Here is a 19,332-nt window from a genome sequence, read left to right as displayed (position 1 = left end):
CTGGATAGTAAACAGTTAAGTATTTGATAATAAACGTTTATTAATAGTTGGGACAATATGACGTGTAGAACACATGTTAGATGATGAATTTATGTTATTTGATTATAGTTTTGCCTCTAGGTTATATAAATCATTAGACAGTCTATGATAAATGGATGTTTTAGACCCTTTAATATAATGCCATCTGTAGAAATAAATAATAATAAAAATACCATAAAATAATTGTGTATTATTATAGCATGAAAAATATCAAAGCCAGAAGGAAGTCTTTCATGAATGGACCGCTCTGAAGAATGACCATTAATGAGACCCTAAAACCAAAAAACATGAAAGAAACGATCAGTTTGCTTATTATACTGTGGCTTGCATATTCACCATTTCATTTTATTTTCTGTATCACCTGTATCTGACAGACAGTTTACTGCTTAGGATAGAGACCTGTCTTCTGCACTCCAAAAGCAGTGATGAAGATGTTGATGATGACGGTGAGGAACACCAGCACAGTGGCCACATTGTTTATTATGTCCAGCTTCCTCTGATTGGCCACGTCATTGAGGTTTTTGCGTGCTGAGAAGGGAAGATTGTATGAAAAGAAACAACTAAATATAAAACATCCTTACAGGTATTGTTCATAATGCACGATGGATTTCACTCTCACCCATGTGGACAAAGAGAGCCCCCGCGAGCACTTGGAAGAAGAGAGACGTGGCGATGAGGACGATGACAGTGAGGTAGTACTTGAACTCAGGGCCCTGCTCCAGAACGGCTTTCAGCTGAGAGGCGTTTGCCATCAGCAGCGCCACATCCAGCATGCTCTCTGCCACACTCTTCTTAGTGGCATAATGATTTATGTTGAGAGGTTCTGCAGGCTGAATGAGAGAAATCATTTCAAGTCATGCATTCATATTTAATCAAATCAAGTTAAATTAAATTAAATTAAATATTTTTTTGCTATTGTATTTAGCATTAAATGGCATTAAAGCATGTGTAGCTTCTGTTGGCACATGTGGCAAAGTAATGTAATGCAACTTTTGGGACTAACGGATAAGAGAATATTTTCAGACTCATGCATACTTATTTCAGATGCATTAATTCACCAACAGTAAAAATAAAATATTTCCAGTGGAGGAAAACAAGAGGCCATCTGCCCTCATCTGTAGAACAAATGTCAGCTGTTTCCAGCATCATCTGTACTCTGTGAGATAAGTTCCTTCAAAGCCAGAGAGAAGTTCTCAGTGCAAATGGAAAAAAGCTAATTGAACCCATTTAAAGGTCAAAACCAAAATGTCTACTTTTTCTGTAATTAATCTTAATTTTCTTCCACTCTCTCTGTTCTAATCAGGACAAACACCCCAACCAAATATTCCATAAAAATAAATAAATAAATAAAAATAATTAATTTCTACACATACATAATTTAGTGCACATACATACATACATAAAAACGTATAAACAGAATATAATTATATTCATAATATTGTAATTTAATTATGCATGTAATGTAAATATAACTGTATAAAAGTATTCTACATGAATGTTTGATGTTGGCAATTGTCAACATAATATTTATGGATTATTTTTGAAATGCACTACAAAACAATATAAATATTTGATTAAGTTTGTCATGATGAATGAATGCACCGACGTATATAGAAATTAAGCACTGAAACTGACAATCTAAATTACCAAAATCAACCATTAGATGGCAGCATTTTACCATTAATTGTTCAATCTGCAACTTTCTTTTTAGAGAAACCACCTGGGGGCGCTAGATGTCTTTTACGTCATCATCTTTGTAACCTTTTTACATTATTATAATTATAATTATTATTATTGTTGTTGTTGTTGACGATGTTGATGTTAATGCGGTTGTGGTTTTTATAAAAAAAATTTTTTTTTTACTAAAAATAATTATAAAACATATAAAAATAATAATAAAAAAATAAATTATGAAAAATTATGAAAAAAAACAATATATATTTCCCAATACATCAAATAATTACATTACAGGAATAAGACTAATATGTAGTCTATTTGGTACCAAATATATAAACCGTAATGTAACATGTTGATTTATGGTTCTCAATCCTAATGCATCCAAATCCTTTTTTGCAGATATACTTCTTATCACTCCAGAGCCATTGAAACCTAAATCTCAAAATCAATCCACTACTTTTGCTTCATTTCCTGTGTTGCATGATTCTTCTTTTTTATCTTGTTTCTCTTAACATGCCCTTATCTCCATCTACAGGACCTGTTAGAGACATGTAGGTTGAGAGAGATCGCATCTACATACATGTGAACCTATAGACAGAAGATCAGTGGAGCTCAAGAATGTGTCCCAGCACTCGCCCACAGCAGCAGACGTCTTATCTTCATCAGACCACAGTGTTCTGTTGTGCATCTGCTGTCATTCACATTGTCCCGCCCTTCCAAACATACATGTTTCATACATGTGATGTGACATAAGAAAAGCCTGTTTTGCAAAAAAATCTGAATCCAGTCCACCAATCACAGCGCAGTAAAACTAAGACCAGGCAAGCATCCAAATACCACATGCACAGGCTCACTATTTTCTTTAATGATGGGGAACGTTTTCCTTTTTTCTATTAAAAATAAACACCATGGGAGAGGTCAGGAATATTTTACATGTGGGGCCCGTGTCGCTGGCCCACAGGAAGTCCACCTCCCCACCCACTCATTGGCTGCTCTCGCGTCCAATAGCAAATGGGAACGGGCGAGGAGGGTGCACTCAAATGAATAACTGTTTTCTTTTTACTCCTCTTTTCTGGGCAAACCACATCCCACAACACGTGCAGATACAGAGGAAGAGGGTCCATGTAAACATTCAAACCCCCTATACTGCTCTGAAAACACCTCGTTCACCACTGGAAAGAGAAAAACACTCACTCGCTTACTCACATACACACACACACACACACACACACGTTGGGTTTCCATGCTTTATGGCATTCCATAGGCATAATGGTTTTTATACAAACTGTATTTTATATTGCTCTACACCAACCCTACACCTAAACCTACCCCTCTCAAAAATCCTTTTGCAAAAAACTTAATTCTGTATGATTTATAAGCTTGTTTCCTCATGGAGACCAAAAAATGTCCCAACAAAGACAAGGATTTTGGATATTGCCATCTTTTTGGCCCATAACATAGGGTTTACCAGGACCACACAGACACACACACACACACACACACACACGCACACACACACACTTAATGTATATAATAATGACGTAAATATTAACTAAATAATATTTTCATAAATTTCATAATTTGAAATTTTGAGAAACACAATCCTAAAAAATCCTGTAAATGATACATAAAAGAGAGAAAACATCCTGTAAATGACACGTAAGATATTTATTTGATTCTGTTATATTTTATTTAAAGTTTTTCTTAGACACTGTTAAACTGTGGTAAAAAAAAAATCAACGAATAAATAAAAAATATATATAGCTATAATTAAAACATTTTACAATAACATTTTGCACGTTCTGATCCTAGTGTTAAAAATCTATTTTATATTTTATGATGTATTCACAATGTGAATTGAATCTTATCCATATATATAATAGAACCACAAAAGAAAAAAAGTTTAGCCTGTGACTTAAGTATCATTCTGAAGTCAGGAAATGGTCAAATTGTCGGGCCGCTGGGTCAGATCCATCTCGCCATCTATTTCCTTTCTTTCATCCATTCATTTTCAAGTTATGAGCCACTCACCTTTAAAACCAGAAGCATGAACAGAGAGTAAGTTCTGTGTACTTACAGTGACATAATCCTGTTCATTTAACTCTTTTAAAACAATGAAAGCATTGGAAAGACGTTGTACCCAAAGGCATTATAAGTTATGAAAGATTCTCATAAAAACCCTTTCCTATATATATTATGGTATGGGGTGTGCTGTAAAACAAAGGTCTTTTTGTCTACACGGGTTTCTTGATACGATCATAATATTGTGCGATTTTATGACTACATGGCTTTTTTATGCCATTCAGTGCTCTGACATGCTGGGATAACATGATTAAGGATTTAGGACTGGTTTAGATGTTTCGACTGATATGAAAGCTACTGTACAAGGATGCAAAACGAGTGAGATTTAAAATGCTGACTTTACCATTTGGCCTAACCCTGACAATGTTTCCAAGTGAGTTCATATGTATAGCATGACCTTTGACCTCATATTTCTAGGCCCTAAATCAGAGTGAGTAATATAGAGAAATGTCAAACTCAATCAACACACATGCAGTTACATAAGAACATGTCAGAACTTTAAGGCACTCGCTGCATTGCAACATTCCCAATCACTGTTGCCACAGCAACCGGGGATCCGTGTAAACAGAGCCGGTTAAGTTCTATGTTGCCTCAGTCCTTTCAGAGGTGAGCAAATCAGGACCAGGATGCATTGACGTCACAGCCAATTACAGAGTGAATGGAGCTTTAGGAATGTGTTGACAGGTCAGTAGAGGCCCAGGGTATTCTGGGAATTTTAGATACAGTAAACCTTAGTTTCCCCGCAACTGTAGGGGACAAAAAAACACATGGAGTATTACAACATATTTGCTTTAAGCATTACATGTCTAATAAAAATCTGAGAGAGTCAATATTTTACATTTATATTGCCCTGTTCAAGTTTGTTTAGGCAGCCTTTGAGGTATTTGCCTTATTTGTCCAATTATTTTACTGGAAAAATAAATGTAAGACTCGAGATGAGAAAAGTGCAAGATTTAAAGTGCAGACAAAAAAAATGAAGTTACTTGGTTACCAGTAGGTGGCGACATGTGACTTGTTTTTTGCTCTTGAATCATCACCTGATTCATTTAAACACACTGATTCGTTCAGAAACGAAACACAAGACGAATGAAATGACAGTAATTTACTCCTCACAGGTGAAAATGAGATGTTGTTGACAAATGGGACCTCCAGAAGGCACAGCCTATGAAATTAGACAATAAATCGACTCATTTATGATTGAGTTATTGAATTATTAACTCAACTTGTTAGCAAATTCATTCAGGAACAAGACCACCACTACTATGTGTTTGTTTGGAGATGCATAACGGTTCATTCTGCTTTGACTTCATTTAGATCTGTTTTTGATAGTGGAGAAATAATACATTTTCCATATGAATTATTTGTTTATAGTGTATACTAGTAGTCTATAATGTAGTATAGCATAGTTTCTTTGTAGTAATTGATTTACAAAAAAAAAACAAAATGAAGGCCTTGTAGTTTATCGCTTCAGTATAGTATAAATCTGTGCCTGACCCTCAAGCTGTTGTTTATTCCTCCGCTGAGAAAATAAGTGCTTGTGAGAGTGTGTTTAACAGACTGCACATGGACAGTTTCAGTCTGTATAAACCAATAAACTGGGCCTTTTATCACTGACAGTGTCTCTGCATTTGTGCAATAACAGATTTCTTTTCTGTGTTTAAGTGAAGTTATCCGTGGGGCGTATTGTGGGCTGTTTGGATGTGAAGAGGGTCACGCTATGTTTATGATGACAGTTGCTATAAACACTGAAACATCTTCACTTAATTTCACACAAGGGTAACGTGGAGGTGGAGGGGATGTGATGGGACACACCCCTTCCCCGCCCACAGAGCCTGCGGCAGCTGTCACACCCAGTGAACTCTGTGGCCTCACACACTCACATACACACACACACACACACACATGCACATATACCCATGGCACAACAATCACATGTTCACAAAAATGTAAATAATAATAATAAAATAAATAATTATAATAAAGAAATTGTATTATTAATAATAATAAAATAATTTTAATATATTTAAAATAACTTTAATATTTAATGTTTTTAATTTATTTTCATTTATTTTATTTATAATTCATTTTTAATTATTTTTATAATCATCATCATTTATATATTTTATGTATGGATTTATTTTTCATGTATTTATTTGTTGATTTATAATTGCTTATCATCATCATGCATTTATTTTTCATTAATTTTATTAATAATTAATTATTTTTATTTTAATCATTCTTGCTGTTACTGTACAACTGTAAAAAAAGAAATATATATAAAATAAACAAATAATTATAACAAATTATAATATTATTCTAAAATACAAATTTATTTCTAGCACAACTACTAAATAATAATAATAATAATAATTATTATTATTATTATTATATGGCTATAGATTAAATATTTGATCAAAACAGTTTAGATTTGCACTTTCTGGTATATCTCTAAAAGGACACTGTGAAACTGTAATAAAGTGTGTAAGCTCACTGAGTAATTAGCTCACAAACAGACCGTCACCTGCGCTGACTTCCTGGCTCTGTGACTCTCAGTGTGTCACTGCTGCTGCTGCTATTGTGATTATTTGGGAGGCTGGGAACCTGTGTGCTGTTTTCACACAGGCAGAGGAAGGGCTTTGTGTATTAACTGTGTGGTTGACTTCATTTGATTTTGTCATGCGGATGTGGCTAAATAGAGGTTTAGAAAACAGCTTATTTAGATACAGAAATGGCGAAAAAAAAAAAAAAAAAAACTTAGTTCTTCTTGTGGTGTCTCACCAGATCCACTGTTAGACACCACATGAGACATCTGATGAAGAAAACCCCAGTTCCTCTTCTCTCGATCTATAAGTTCACACACACACACACACATGAAGGCAAACATTGGGTTTATGCACCCACAATACCCCTCTCTCTCTCTCTCTCTCGCTCTCTCTCGCTCTCTCTCTCTGACTACAAACTGACTACTGCAGGGGGTCTGAGATGTTAGAAATGTGTTTTCTGTTAGACTCTGAGTCTTTGTTTTTACTCATAACCTTTGGTGACGTCCTGCTTCTAGCCATCACAAAATAAATTATAGAGTTTTAGATTTACTGTACCAATAGGAGAAAAGAGCTTGGGGAGGGATTTAAAGAAGGACATGCCAACAGTTTGCATTTATGTCACAGACATCAGCATGATTTGCCATTTGATACTGAATGAATGAATGAATGAATGAATCATGCATTTATATAGCGCTTTATTGTGTATTGTTGTACACTCAAAGCGCTTTACAATCATGTGGGGGGTCTCTCCTCAACCACCAATATTATTGGTAGTCAGATATAGTTTATATCAGGGGGAGGGACATTCTCATTTTAGAAAGCATTTGATTGGACAAAACGAGTGAGTGTGGGATGAGTCATCAGTATTTTTGGTCTGTTTCCCCCATGTTCTTTAGGGAACCCAAAATAGTTTTTCTGTTATCACTGAAAAAAAAAAAAAAAAAAGCACTTTTGGAACCTTTATTTTTAAAATCTAAAGAACATTTTTTCCACTATACAGAGCCTTTATGGAACAGAAACATTCCATTGGTGTTAAAGGTTCTTCTTGGAACCAATAAAAAAAACTATTTTTTAAAGAGTTTTAGGAGATATATTTGAGGCAAAGACACAAATGAGACCTCCATGACATGGAAAAGCAACCTCTTAGCAACAAACTCAACATTTGGGTATCATAACACACACACACACACACACTCACCCTGTTTGGCAAAGAACAAAACTGTACAAAATCATAATGGAGCCCAAGGGACACGCTGCTCTTAAAGAATTCATACTCATATCATCCCTGACCCTTTCATACCAGTATGTGAGGAGTTAGACAACAGGAAATGTTTACTTGACACTTTAAGCTTCAGGATAAAATATACCTTTTGCTTTCCCATGAGCCCACCAAACATTCTTTATATTTCCTGTAGTGACCCAAGGATGAGTAAATGATCAGATCAGTCACTGGAGTGACTACATGATGACAGCGGCTTGGGGATGTGTGTGTGTGTGTAAACTCAACTATAGTTTAAGGGCAAACTGTCCCCAAAAGAGCTAAATCTGACTAAACCTTTCTTTGGGGACATTCAGGGACGTCCCCAATTGATACCCACTCATAAACAGTTATTTATTCATTTTTTTTCAAAATTGCAAGAAGTAAGTTATATATAAGTTATATATATATATATATATATATATATATATTCATAGCGGCTTTACATAAAAAACATAATTAATATTTTTTAAATAACATTTTTGCTTTTTGTAAATGTGTGTGTGTGTGTGTGGACTTGCCTATAGCTTTAGGCCAAAACTGTGCCCAAAAGTGAGCTAAATCTGACCCAAAATTTAGAGATGTCCTCAACTGAAAACTTTTTATTATTATTATTATTACTTTATATGACTAAATAATACAGTAAATAATTTTTTGTCATTGTTATCACAACAGCTTGCATAAAACATTTTTCATAATAAAACAAAACAAAACAAAAAAGTCAGTTTGTCCTCATTTCTGAGTGAATGTGAGTGTGTTCTGCTGGGTTTTATTAGGATACAGCAACACAGAGCTGGACAACTGGGGTGTCACTTCTAGAAACTGGGTCATGATGTTCGGGGTTAACCCAGCAATGAAACACATGCTTAAATAGTCTCCAAAAATTGCTTCAAAAATGACATGCAGAAGGCACAATAGCCGCATACACACAAACACACACACACACACACACTGTCCTCCTCTGTCCTTTGATAAAGAGTTTATCTGTGGCGCTGGGCTCAGGGCTCTCTGTCCCTATCTGTCCTGGAAACAATAACAAAGAGAGAAAACGGGAGACAGAAGTGTAAGTGGAGGAGCAGAGGATGTGTGGAGCAGGTTCCTGAGCTCGGGGTGGAGGTCTATGTTTTCCAGCACCATCTTATCACCCTGTTTCACTCCTCTCTCGTTTATTCTATATCTCCCCTGAGCTCTATCTCTCTGTTGTCCCTCCTTATGAAAACATGACCTCAGACAAACAGGACTCCAGTAGACCAATGCTCTGGCATGATGTAAACTCAATGTGCCCACAGAAACATTTCACAAAGCTTGACCGTGTGTCGTGGCATGGACCAAGAAAGAAAGAGATGTTAAAGAGTTAATTTGATTTAATATATATATATATATATATATATATATATATATATATATATATATATATATATACAATTTAAATTAATGTAATTTCACTTAAATGTATAAATAAATATTTTATTTAATATATTTTATTGCATATTTAATTGTAAAATTGTATTCAATTTATTTATACTTTTATTCATTTCATTTAAGTTTATTTAAATACATTTATTTAATGCAATTTTAATTTACAATAATATAAATTTTATTTCACACACACACGCTCACACACACACACGCACACACACATATATATAATAAATATATTAATTACAATATTCATACATGTATTTATTGCATTTAAATATTCATTAAATATATACATTTTTATTATTTTATGTTTAATTTTATTTTACTTCAAACTTTTATTTTCACTAAATTAAATATATTTAAATTGATCATTAAACATATTGTCTGATTTATATTATTTACATCTTTTTCGTGCACTTTTTGGTATTTATGGTTTAGCAATAAAGTTCAGTAACTGGATGTAGTCTAAACACATGCCCACACATTTGACATTTCTCTAATAAACTCACATTCCTCTATTACCCTGTGACAAATCGTCTGCGCTTGATTTGAACCATAACCAACGACACATATTTGTATTCCCATCCTAGCAACAAGCCATAAGATAAAACTGCACATCTGCAGCGAGACCAACCCATTTTCCCCACTTGTGAACAATTTCCACGATTCTCTCTTTACCATCACTGGCCTGTAATCATAAAAGAGGGCACCAGATATTTTCAAGGAAATTTATGGCGTACTCAAAATTACAGATGATTATACTGCAGGCATTTTGCTCTGTCAGACTGACCTCGCAGTCACTCAGATTTATACACCATGTTACTGTATGATTATACCAGTGCACTTTAATTGTGTCTTTAGGTTAACACACTCTAAAGTTAGAGGACGTGTGAATATGTTTGTGTGTACGGAGACGGCGGTTGGGGTAATGTTGGTATGAGCAGGGCAGGGCGTGGAAATGGTCTGGATTGGGCAGCTGCAGCTCTGGAAAGCACCGAAACGGCTGACAGCTTTAGTCATGGCTGCTGTAGTCACATGAGCTGGAATGTCCTTCATATTGAATACAGATCAAAAAATGAAAGACATGAGCAAATTCTTGCTCTGCTGGTCAGTGAGTTAACAAACAGCTAGAGGGAGACAGGCCTTTCTCTCTCTCTGTGTGTGTAGAAGCATCATGGGAGTTATGGCCCACGGCACAAAGTGCTGGTGTCATATTACAGTGGAACGTCCAGTTTGTCAAATGACTGCTGGAGTAGCTGAAAAACGCATTAGATTTTATTATCTGCATGTGTGTGTGTGTGTTTGTGTTGAGAAGAATCTCTGGGGCAGGCTGACTTCAGATTTCTGTGGCTGTGATGACTCATCCCGCTCTGAAGGACATGTAGTGTCTGAGATACTTTCACCGGGGTGGTCATGGTCTCATGCAGGACCAACTTTGTCCTGCAGGGGAGTAAGCAGCTCAATAAAACTGCTCTGAGAGAGAGAAACTGCTCAGGGCAAAATTTTATTGCACGGAGGTTGGCCTTTCATTTATGTTTCACTAAAGTGACATTTTAGCTTCAGATGTTGCTTAAAAATGAATTTTAGATATATATAAATGTGCATATACTGTGTGTGTGTGTGTGTGTGTGTGTGTGTGTGTGTAAAGTAAAAAAAGAAAGCTGCACACAATATTAATAGTAAAATGTATTATTAGTATTATTATAAAATATGTTTTGCCATATATTTTAAATACATCATTTCCTATTGTATATAAACTGATGGTAATTTTTTTATTCCCATATTAATTTTGTCACATACATATACATTATAAATATATACATATACATCAATGTTAAGTTGTACTAATGTACTATTATTTTTTTCAATATTTTAAGTTAGATTTTCCTTTTTATGTTCTATTTTCACTTTAATTTTAGTAAGTTTTAGTAATTTTAGTGTGTTTTTGTCATTTTTATTCATTTTCTTTTAAATGTCAACCCTATATTTTAAGAAAATATGTCTACTTTACCATATATTTATACATTTTATCAATAAATTTTATTACATTCATTTTATGTAATTTAAAAAATATATGTTTTTATGGTTGTAGCTTTAGTAACATATATAACAATCCTAATATATTGTACAAATTTTTTTACAATTAATACAGTATATATTATCATTACAAAAGTATTGTATTTTTTGCCATATTGATTTTAAATATATATTTTCTTCCAATGGGCATATAGCGTGAGAATGTAAGTTGACGTTTGTGAATGCACTTTTACATGTGTATGTCTTAAAAATAGAAAAAGTTTTGATATTTAGCAGGCGTGGAAAGTACATTCTGTTTATGAAAATGAAATAATTCCTTTGTGAAAGTCAAAGAGTGGCAAACAAGGAGTTCAAAGTCGTGAAGAAAAACAGAAATGTTTTTGTGCATTTGCGTGCGCACATCAATCACAGAGACAGGAAAGTCTCTGAACGAGTTGAACAGCCGACAAAATCTCAGAATACATCAAACGACTTGCATCTCTTCTATTGACAACAGCATGGACAGATGCCAAACAGTGACAAACCATGTATACGGACTCTGGGTCGCTCTTATTACATAAGCAGCATCCCAGTTTCACGTTTGTTTGTGTATTTGTCTGGGAAATTCACTCCAGTCGGATGAAATGCATGGAAACCCAAGGTCATGACATCTACTTTCTTGATATCACAAAAAAGGTGGTGTAACATGCACGGTTTCAGCATGAAAACCCACTTGAACTAGCTTACAAAGCATTGCATTGTGGTCCAGAGTCTTGAATTATCCAGGCGCTGCCTGTTGACCACAACACAACCTCAATGAAAAGATTTCACACCTTTCTCGCTGCTCTAAAAAGCCACAAACGACTCACTGTGCCTTACACGCACACAGAAAGCTGGATTCAATCAGTACACCATTAAAGCAGCTGGACTCTAGACGCACAGGCTGCTGGGACGCTGTCGTATGGGACGAACCAATGACTGGTATTAAATCCACACCCATATTATATTAGTGTGAAACAGGCCAACAGCATGTTTAACAGACATGCCTCTCATACCAGAGTAAGAGTTCGTCTTTGTGGCTGAAGGACGCAGGTTAATGCAGCCTAGCATGTTCTAAAGTGAAAACACATGGGCCAGAGTCTGTAGGGAAAAGTTATATTATATTATGCAATATACCATCCTGCCAAAATACATATTATTGTAAGACAATATGTATGTGTGTGTATGTGTGTGTAAAACAAAATATATGTATAACACTGTATATATCACCCTGCTTTAAAAAAATAATTTTCATTATTATGAGATAATAATGAAAATAAGATATTATAATTAAAGTATTGCTAAGCTAACAATAAGATCTAATAAGCAATATGTGTTTATATACAGTGCTTTGCAATTTTTCACGTTTTGTTATGTTGCTGTCGCTTTAGATCACCTTTTTTCCAACATCAATCTTCACTCCAAACATCATAATGGTTAAATAATAATAATAATTTATTAAAAATATAAACATAAGGCAGAAACATAACAAAATGTAAAAAATATGAAGGGTGATGAACACATTTATATATCAAATAAAATAAATAATTGAGGTATCTTAGAGGGCAACATGATGTTTATGTCTACTCTATGGATGATCTGTCATGTCAGGGGGGCACACATGATTCCTAAAGAAGCAAAAGGCATGACCCCAGAAGGCTTTCCTGCCTTTCATTGAGGAGCACCCACTGGTCTGGCCCACGAAAAACTGAATTTCCTTCCCTCCTTCTCTCTGAGAAGCACTGTCAAAGAAGAAAAGCAGACAGATGTGACTGGATAAAGTAATGTAAACTGACAGCTGACCCACGAGCGATCAATCATGCTGTCAGTGACGGGCCATGTGTGTGTCCTACTCCAGCGAAGCCTGAAAGACAACAGCTACACATGCCTGCTGGATGAAAACAACTGGAACAAAGTGTGACTGCTGATCTCATGAGATCTGGTGGTCCCCAAACTATCTGTTACATTTCCTGTACATATGAACGGATTCATCTGTTTGAAAAGTTCATACAGGTGGTCATCATATTATCTATAGGCATGTTTCCCTAATGTCTGACACCCATAAAGTATCAAAATAAATAATGTAGAATTTTATTTGGTAATTTTTTTTTTGTGTTTAAAATGCAGTAAAAACCTGCCTTTTCTATTTAAATATATAAAAAAAATGACATTTATGCAAAGCTGAATTTGCAGCATCATTACTCTAGAGTTCAGTGCTATAAGATCCTATAAGATCCTTCAGATATCAGGGAAAACAGTTAAACTGCTAAATATTTTTGTGGAAACTATGATCCTTTTTTTTTTTAATCCATTTTTGTCACAATAGTTAAACCGCATAGATCCACTGAATTGTGTATAATGTCAAACCCACAAAGCAATACTCATATTTTCAATGGAACACTAAATCAGAAACGTCAAGGTGTTTCATCACGGAAGAGACAATATCCCAGTCTCCGGTTAGACATTATTCACTCATGTACGGCTGAAGTGTCAGTCGATAACTTTAACAAAACATTCTCTAGAGACACGGCAACAGAGGAACCGTGCCAGTTTCCTTTTTCTTTCAGTTGTTACTTTTTAACCATTTTATCAAAGAGCTTATCGTGTCTGCGGTGGGCTCACGGATGTGTTCACGGGCCGGTGCAACATGTTGCGTATGAGATCTTTCACCGAGAGGCCCTATTCCCCCGTCCCACAGGTGAGGGGATACGCAAATATTTCATTCTGATAGCTCTGACCCCTGAATACCCCATCGACCTTGAATCCAGAGCATATTGTGACCTGTATATACTGCATATGCAACACTTCACTACTGTGGGTGTCTTAAAGAAGAAAAATGTGAAAACTTCTGACTCGGTTAATCATGTCAGTCAGCGAGGGTCTGGTTGGATTCCAGTGGTATGAAGAGTTGGCTCACTTGAAGGGGGGAAGCTTTTGAGAAAATGACAGACTGAGCAGTTAGAAAAGCTTGCATTACCTGACGCGACTGTCAGTATCAGAGTAAGATACACAGAAAAATACAAATCATACAGATCTATGACGATCTGTGTTACTCTAAAGTGTAAATATTTAATCATTGTCTCTTTTAAATTTGAAAAAGGACAAACATGCATATAAGTGTAAATATTTGATAGTTAAGGTATCAACTCTTCTAGGAATTAAATTTTTTCACTGTAGTTTTTCACTATAAATTATAATATGGCTTATTCCATTACTGAAAACCTTTTTATACAGTTCTGTTTTACAGTTTTTCATCATATACAGTAAGGGAACTAACCATTTATTAACTAAAGAGTTTTTGTAAGTAGTCCTAGAATGAATGGGTTTGACAATGTCCAGACACAAATGACCTAATGCTTGCATGGGCAGCTTTTCCAATCCATTTTATGACTGGGAATTGGATAATTAACTAACTATTTCTTACTTTTATAAAAGATCCATTGTGCTTATCATAATATACAGTAAAGTATTATTTAAAGATACTATTCAACAAGCCTCTTTTTGGAAGCCGGAAAACCCTTAATTTCCCCTATTATTTCTCCTACAAGATGCCTTCATAAAAACAATGGGGATTTTGTGTACATCTACACAGAAACTGTAGACATCCGCATCCAACTGTCATTACAGTGACCAAACATCCAGCCGACAGACGACTGTAACCAGAGGAGGAGAGTTAAACATTAAACTCTGTGTTATTATTATAGCAAACAAACCTAATTAGCAATAACCCTGTTTAATGCACTTACATAACAGATGTTTGGCCTTCGCTGTAAACCTCATGATCTCATGCCCTCATTCTAAGCTTCAAAATCACCAAAGCTGCTGCCCTTTTTCTTTTTCTTTTTTTAGAAAGTCACATTTATGTCTCATAATGTGAGTGCACTTACGTTTTTACAGGATCCCTTCACAGATGACAGCATAATTGTGCAAATCTGCGTTTCATCCCCCATCTGGAAACACTTAAATCTCCCAGCATTCCTTGGTGCATTTGAGTATTTGCTGTTAACAGCAGCACTGCATCATGGGACATGATCCAGACTCGCAGGCCAGACAGATCTATACGTCGCCTGGATTTCCAGGGAAATTCAATATGAATTCCACACACACACCCTTTTGAGACTCATGAAGGGAAAAAGCACAAATTGACACAAAGTTGAAGGAAATGCATTCAACACGTCGCTGTGCTGCCTTCAAATGTGTGACACTGGTGTGAAAGATACCAGATCAGGTGCTACTGCCCACTATAGAGCCTGAATGAAGTGGCACCGAGGTGCCATCAGGTCAGAGACTAGTAGCCAATTCCCAGAAATGCCAGTCATCATCTGTACCTCACAAAGACACTCCAAATGTTTCAGTAGAGAATACAAGAAAAGACTGGAGAGAATCTCAGGGAACAATTAGATATGAATTGCACTGGCAAAGAAAAAAAGCCTAAAGTCAGGTCTAAATCTCAAAACCATGGAAAGAGACATGCCTTCTTTTCACCCCTAGGGTACAACTGAGTAATATCTGTGATACCATAACAGTAATACACATATCCAAGGTCAGATGAACCCTCTTAAACCATTTTACATCCGTTGAACCCTCATGACCCCGGTTTTAATCAGTGCATTATCTGGCAATCATTTTCACAGGGATCAATGTGCTCTGTAATATTATATAGTACTCCAACTGCCCTGCCTGTGAGCGCTGTGTAATCCTGAGGAAATGGGATCTTAAACTCACTGTCAGGACTGAGGATTAGGCTGGAGACCCAGCGAGCATGTGTTCTCGGAAGCATGATTGTGTGTCGTTCTGCTGCAAGTGACCGCACTGAGACCTTCGTTTCATAACTCATTTCTGTCTTTGCTGCTCTGGCCATGGGTTATTAAACTTAATAATATAATGTTGTTAAAAAATTAACAAGTCAGCAGATAGGACATTTGGAAATTTACTGGCACATACTTAGCAAGATGGGTGTGAGGCATAAGAAGCAAGGTAGAAATCCTGCAGGAATCTGTCCCTAAGTGGAATTTAATATATGCCACTAATAATAGAAGCACGTCTGGAAAAAGTCATTGAATAAAACCTTAGAGGGAAAGTTCACTGCAGAATGCAAAAGAATATACTCTATTGTTCAAAAGTTGGATCAGTTTAGATTTTTAAATAAATAAATACTTTTATTGAGCAAGGATTCATTCAATTTGTGGCGAGTGGGGCGGGGCCGAGAGGCGTGGGAACGAGGAGTGAGGCCAGGTGTAGTGATTGAAGATGAGCTGCACCTGCGCCCCACCGCCAGTATCGAGTCCCACGTAGGAGATGGAAGGATATAAAACTGGAGCGACGACCGTGTAGGACGAGAGAGGACCAAGCCTGGGACATTATTTTATGTTTTGCTTTTTATTTGCGCGCATCAGTCGTCCGTGAGGGGCTGATGCGCTGTTTTATGTTTATTTTGAATATTAAAATGATTTTGATTGTGCGCCGGTTCCCGCCTCCTTCTTCCCGATGATATGGAGTTTAACATCGTTACACAATTGTTCAAAAGTGACAGTTTAGGCATTTATAAATTTACAAAAGATTTCTATTTCTATTATTAAATAAACTCATTCATTAAAAAAATCCTGAAAATAAAGTATCACAGTTTCAAGAAAAATATGCAGCAAACACAGCAGTTTTTTTTTTATAATAGTGATAATAATAATAATGATGATGTTTTAATCTGTATATTAGAATGGTTTCTGAAGGATCATGTGGCATTGCAAACTAGAGTGATGATGATGAAAATTCAGCTTTGCCATCGCAGGAATAAATTATATGTCAAAATATATCAAAACAGAAAACAATTGATAAAATATTTTAATAATTATATATTATTTTAATAATAATAATAATAATGCAGCACTGGTGAGCATAAGATACGTCTTCATAACAAAACAAAAAAAAAGTACTGACCCCTGTACTTTATTTTTAAGAATATGAACCTGCCGATATTCACTGATTTTTCAACCCACAATATCTTCCTTTGTGTTCTACAGAAGAAAGTCATACAGGTTTGTAATGATTTATAGGTAAGTAAATTACAGATGACAGATTTTTTATTTTTGGGTGAACTGTCCTTTTAAGAAAAAAAAAAAAAAAAAAGAGTACATGTGTACGTCAAGCTGTATTTTATTTCTAAAAGCCATTCAGAATTACTTGTTTCAGTCATCTGATAATATGAGCCATCTAAAAATATCACATTGCCAGAAATAGAAACTTTGCCAAAATTGTGCTTCAAGAGACTCATTTTTAACTGGACCTATAAACAATTCCCAGCTTTCCCAGTGTTGTAATTCTCTCTCTGAGAAGCCATAGCTGTCAGAGGTTTGCGACAATCCTCCGGCCCCCAGTAATAGTCTGGTAAGTGCATGTCGTGTTGATCATCAGGTACATTAAAGGTTCACTCAGTCTTTGCAGTCTATCACTAATTGATATTTGATGGATTCTTTTAGTGATGCTCAGCTTCAGAAGAGAGAGAACTACATGATTACCTTCCTCTAAATACACAGAACATTCTGCACCCCAATGTGAGGACGGAGCAGGACAGAGAGCAAGGGAAAGAAAATGAGGAATGCCAATGTCGCAGCCCCTAAAGAAATACCAACAGCTTCTAGACGTCTCAGCGTACCTGCAGATCTCGACGTCCTCTTGCTGCTGCCATGGCTGAGTCCCAGACGACTGTCGCTGGTGCTAAACGGCTGAATCAGAGTCCAGATGTGCTCAGAGTCAGTCAGAAAGGGAAAGAAGGAAAGTTGGTAAAAGCTTTTGAAGAAATTCATGGCACACAGCGAGGACAGCCGTCCAGGAAAACAAGTGTGTTATTCATTCTTTTTTTTATTTTTATTCCAGCCCACTCCAACCCACTGGACTGGGTCACAACAAAACTGAGCACTCCTTTGTAAACAGTAAACCAGTCAAATACACTATAGCCAATGTAATCACAGTCTGCAAAGAGGAGAAAGACTAGATTTTGTCTGTTTCTTGTTCAAGTGCCCAGGCAGTATAATTAGATTCACATTCCCCCATCCAGTAAAAGGCTACATTCAGAGCTCATCCACTCACCCAACACTTAAAATGCAACATTTTGATATTTTTATAAATGCGTGGCCAATATGTGGTCAGTGGTTTAATATGAAGCACACAAAAAGACTGAATTGGGAGAACAGGCAAACAGTGATACATTCGATGAAGTGTCTAGTGTTTTCAGAATAAAAATATCATCTCCTGCTAGTTTAAAATAACTCATTCCAAACTGGTATGACTTTCTGTTTCATGCAATCACAATTAAGGTCTTTAAAAAAAAACATAAAAATATCATAAAAGTAAACCTAAACTATGGCTTTTCCGAATCTATTACTACCGGCAGTGTCGTAATGCTACAAAAATTCAGGTGTGACCACATATTGTGCGATCAAAACACAATATTGTCCATATTGCATTTCAAGCAATCATACACACACCAGCACACCACAGCGGTCTGACACACGTTTTACTGTACAGTGGCAGCCATGTGGTGTTACTAGACACTTTCTTCTGACATTGTGGCCTTGAAATGCTCTCGCGTATTAGATAACAGTGAGCATTTGGATAAAGCGTGTCCGGTATTAAAGCATGAAATGGATATTTTCATCCAAGATGGCAGTGACCTGCTTGTTTTCTTGTTACCTATTATCCAAGCACGCACATAATGTATTATTTACTCAGGCCATGCAAGATGTAGACGAGTTTGTTTCTTCATCAGAACAGATTTGGAGAAATGTAGCATTACATCACTTGCGAATGGATCCTCTGCAGTGAATGGGTGCCGTCAGAATGAGAGTCCAAACAGCTGATAAAAACATCACAACTGTCCACAAGATGTACTCCAGTACATCAATGTCTTCTGAAGTGAAAAGCTGTGTGTTTTTGCTTTTTAAACAGCGTTTGATCTGCATGTGCATATTTCTCTCCTGATTCAGAGTAGACAATCTTTCACAGTATTAGGACTTAACTTGTAGCCTGAAGAAAATGTTTAAAGTTAAAAATGTCTTAATTATGGATTTGTTACTTCTAAATATGCAACTTTTCACTTCACAAAACATTAATTGATGTGTAGGAGTGGTGTGGATTATTGTGATGTTTTTATCAGCTGTTTGAACTCTCTTTCTGATGGCACCCATTCAGTGCAGAGGGTCCATTGGTGAGCAAGTGATAATGTGAGTAAATTGTCAGCAAATCTTATTTACTGGGTGAACA

The 19,332-nt window shown here is 35.9% G+C and overlaps 1 protein-coding gene across 1 annotated transcript; it reads right to left on the bottom strand.

Moving 5' to 3' along the window:
• Positions 1-20: 20 nt before the first annotated feature.
• ninj2 (ninjurin 2) lies at positions 21-18,053 on the bottom strand. Its single transcript, XM_026227033.1, has 4 exons — positions 17,726-18,053; positions 659-869; positions 401-567; positions 21-311 (listed from the first exon to the last, which is right to left on the bottom strand). Exons 1-3 carry the CDS (start codon positions 17,756-17,758, stop codon positions 419-421), a joined length of 393 nt encoding a protein of 130 aa, XP_026082818.1. The 5' UTR covers positions 17,759-18,053; the 3' UTR covers positions 21-311; positions 401-418.
• Positions 18,054-19,332: the final 1,279 nt, after the last annotated feature.

Source organism: Carassius auratus, chromosome 4 (assembly GCF_003368295.1).
Source record: "Carassius auratus strain Wakin chromosome 4, ASM336829v1, whole genome shotgun sequence".
NCBI classification, from domain to species: Eukaryota; Metazoa; Chordata; class Actinopteri; order Cypriniformes; family Cyprinidae; genus Carassius; species Carassius auratus.
The sequence above is the reverse complement of the archived record's forward strand: the minus strand, read 5'-3'. Positions and strand labels throughout refer to the sequence as shown.

What these genes read in the sequence shown, in the direction of transcription:
- ninj2 (XM_026227033.1), bottom strand. Translation starts at nt 17,758, where the DNA reads ATGGCAGCAGCAAGAGGACGTCGAGATCTGCAG. An exon ending in GAGGACGTCGAGATCTGCAG is followed by an intron (nt 870 to 17,725) that starts GTACGCTGAGAC and finishes TCTCTCATTCAG; the next exon opens with CCTGCAGAACCTCTCAACAT. An exon ending in GGCTCTCTTTGTCCACATGG is followed by an intron (nt 568 to 658) that starts GTGAGAGTGAAA and finishes TTCCCTTCTCAG; the next exon opens with CACGCAAAAACCTCAATGAC.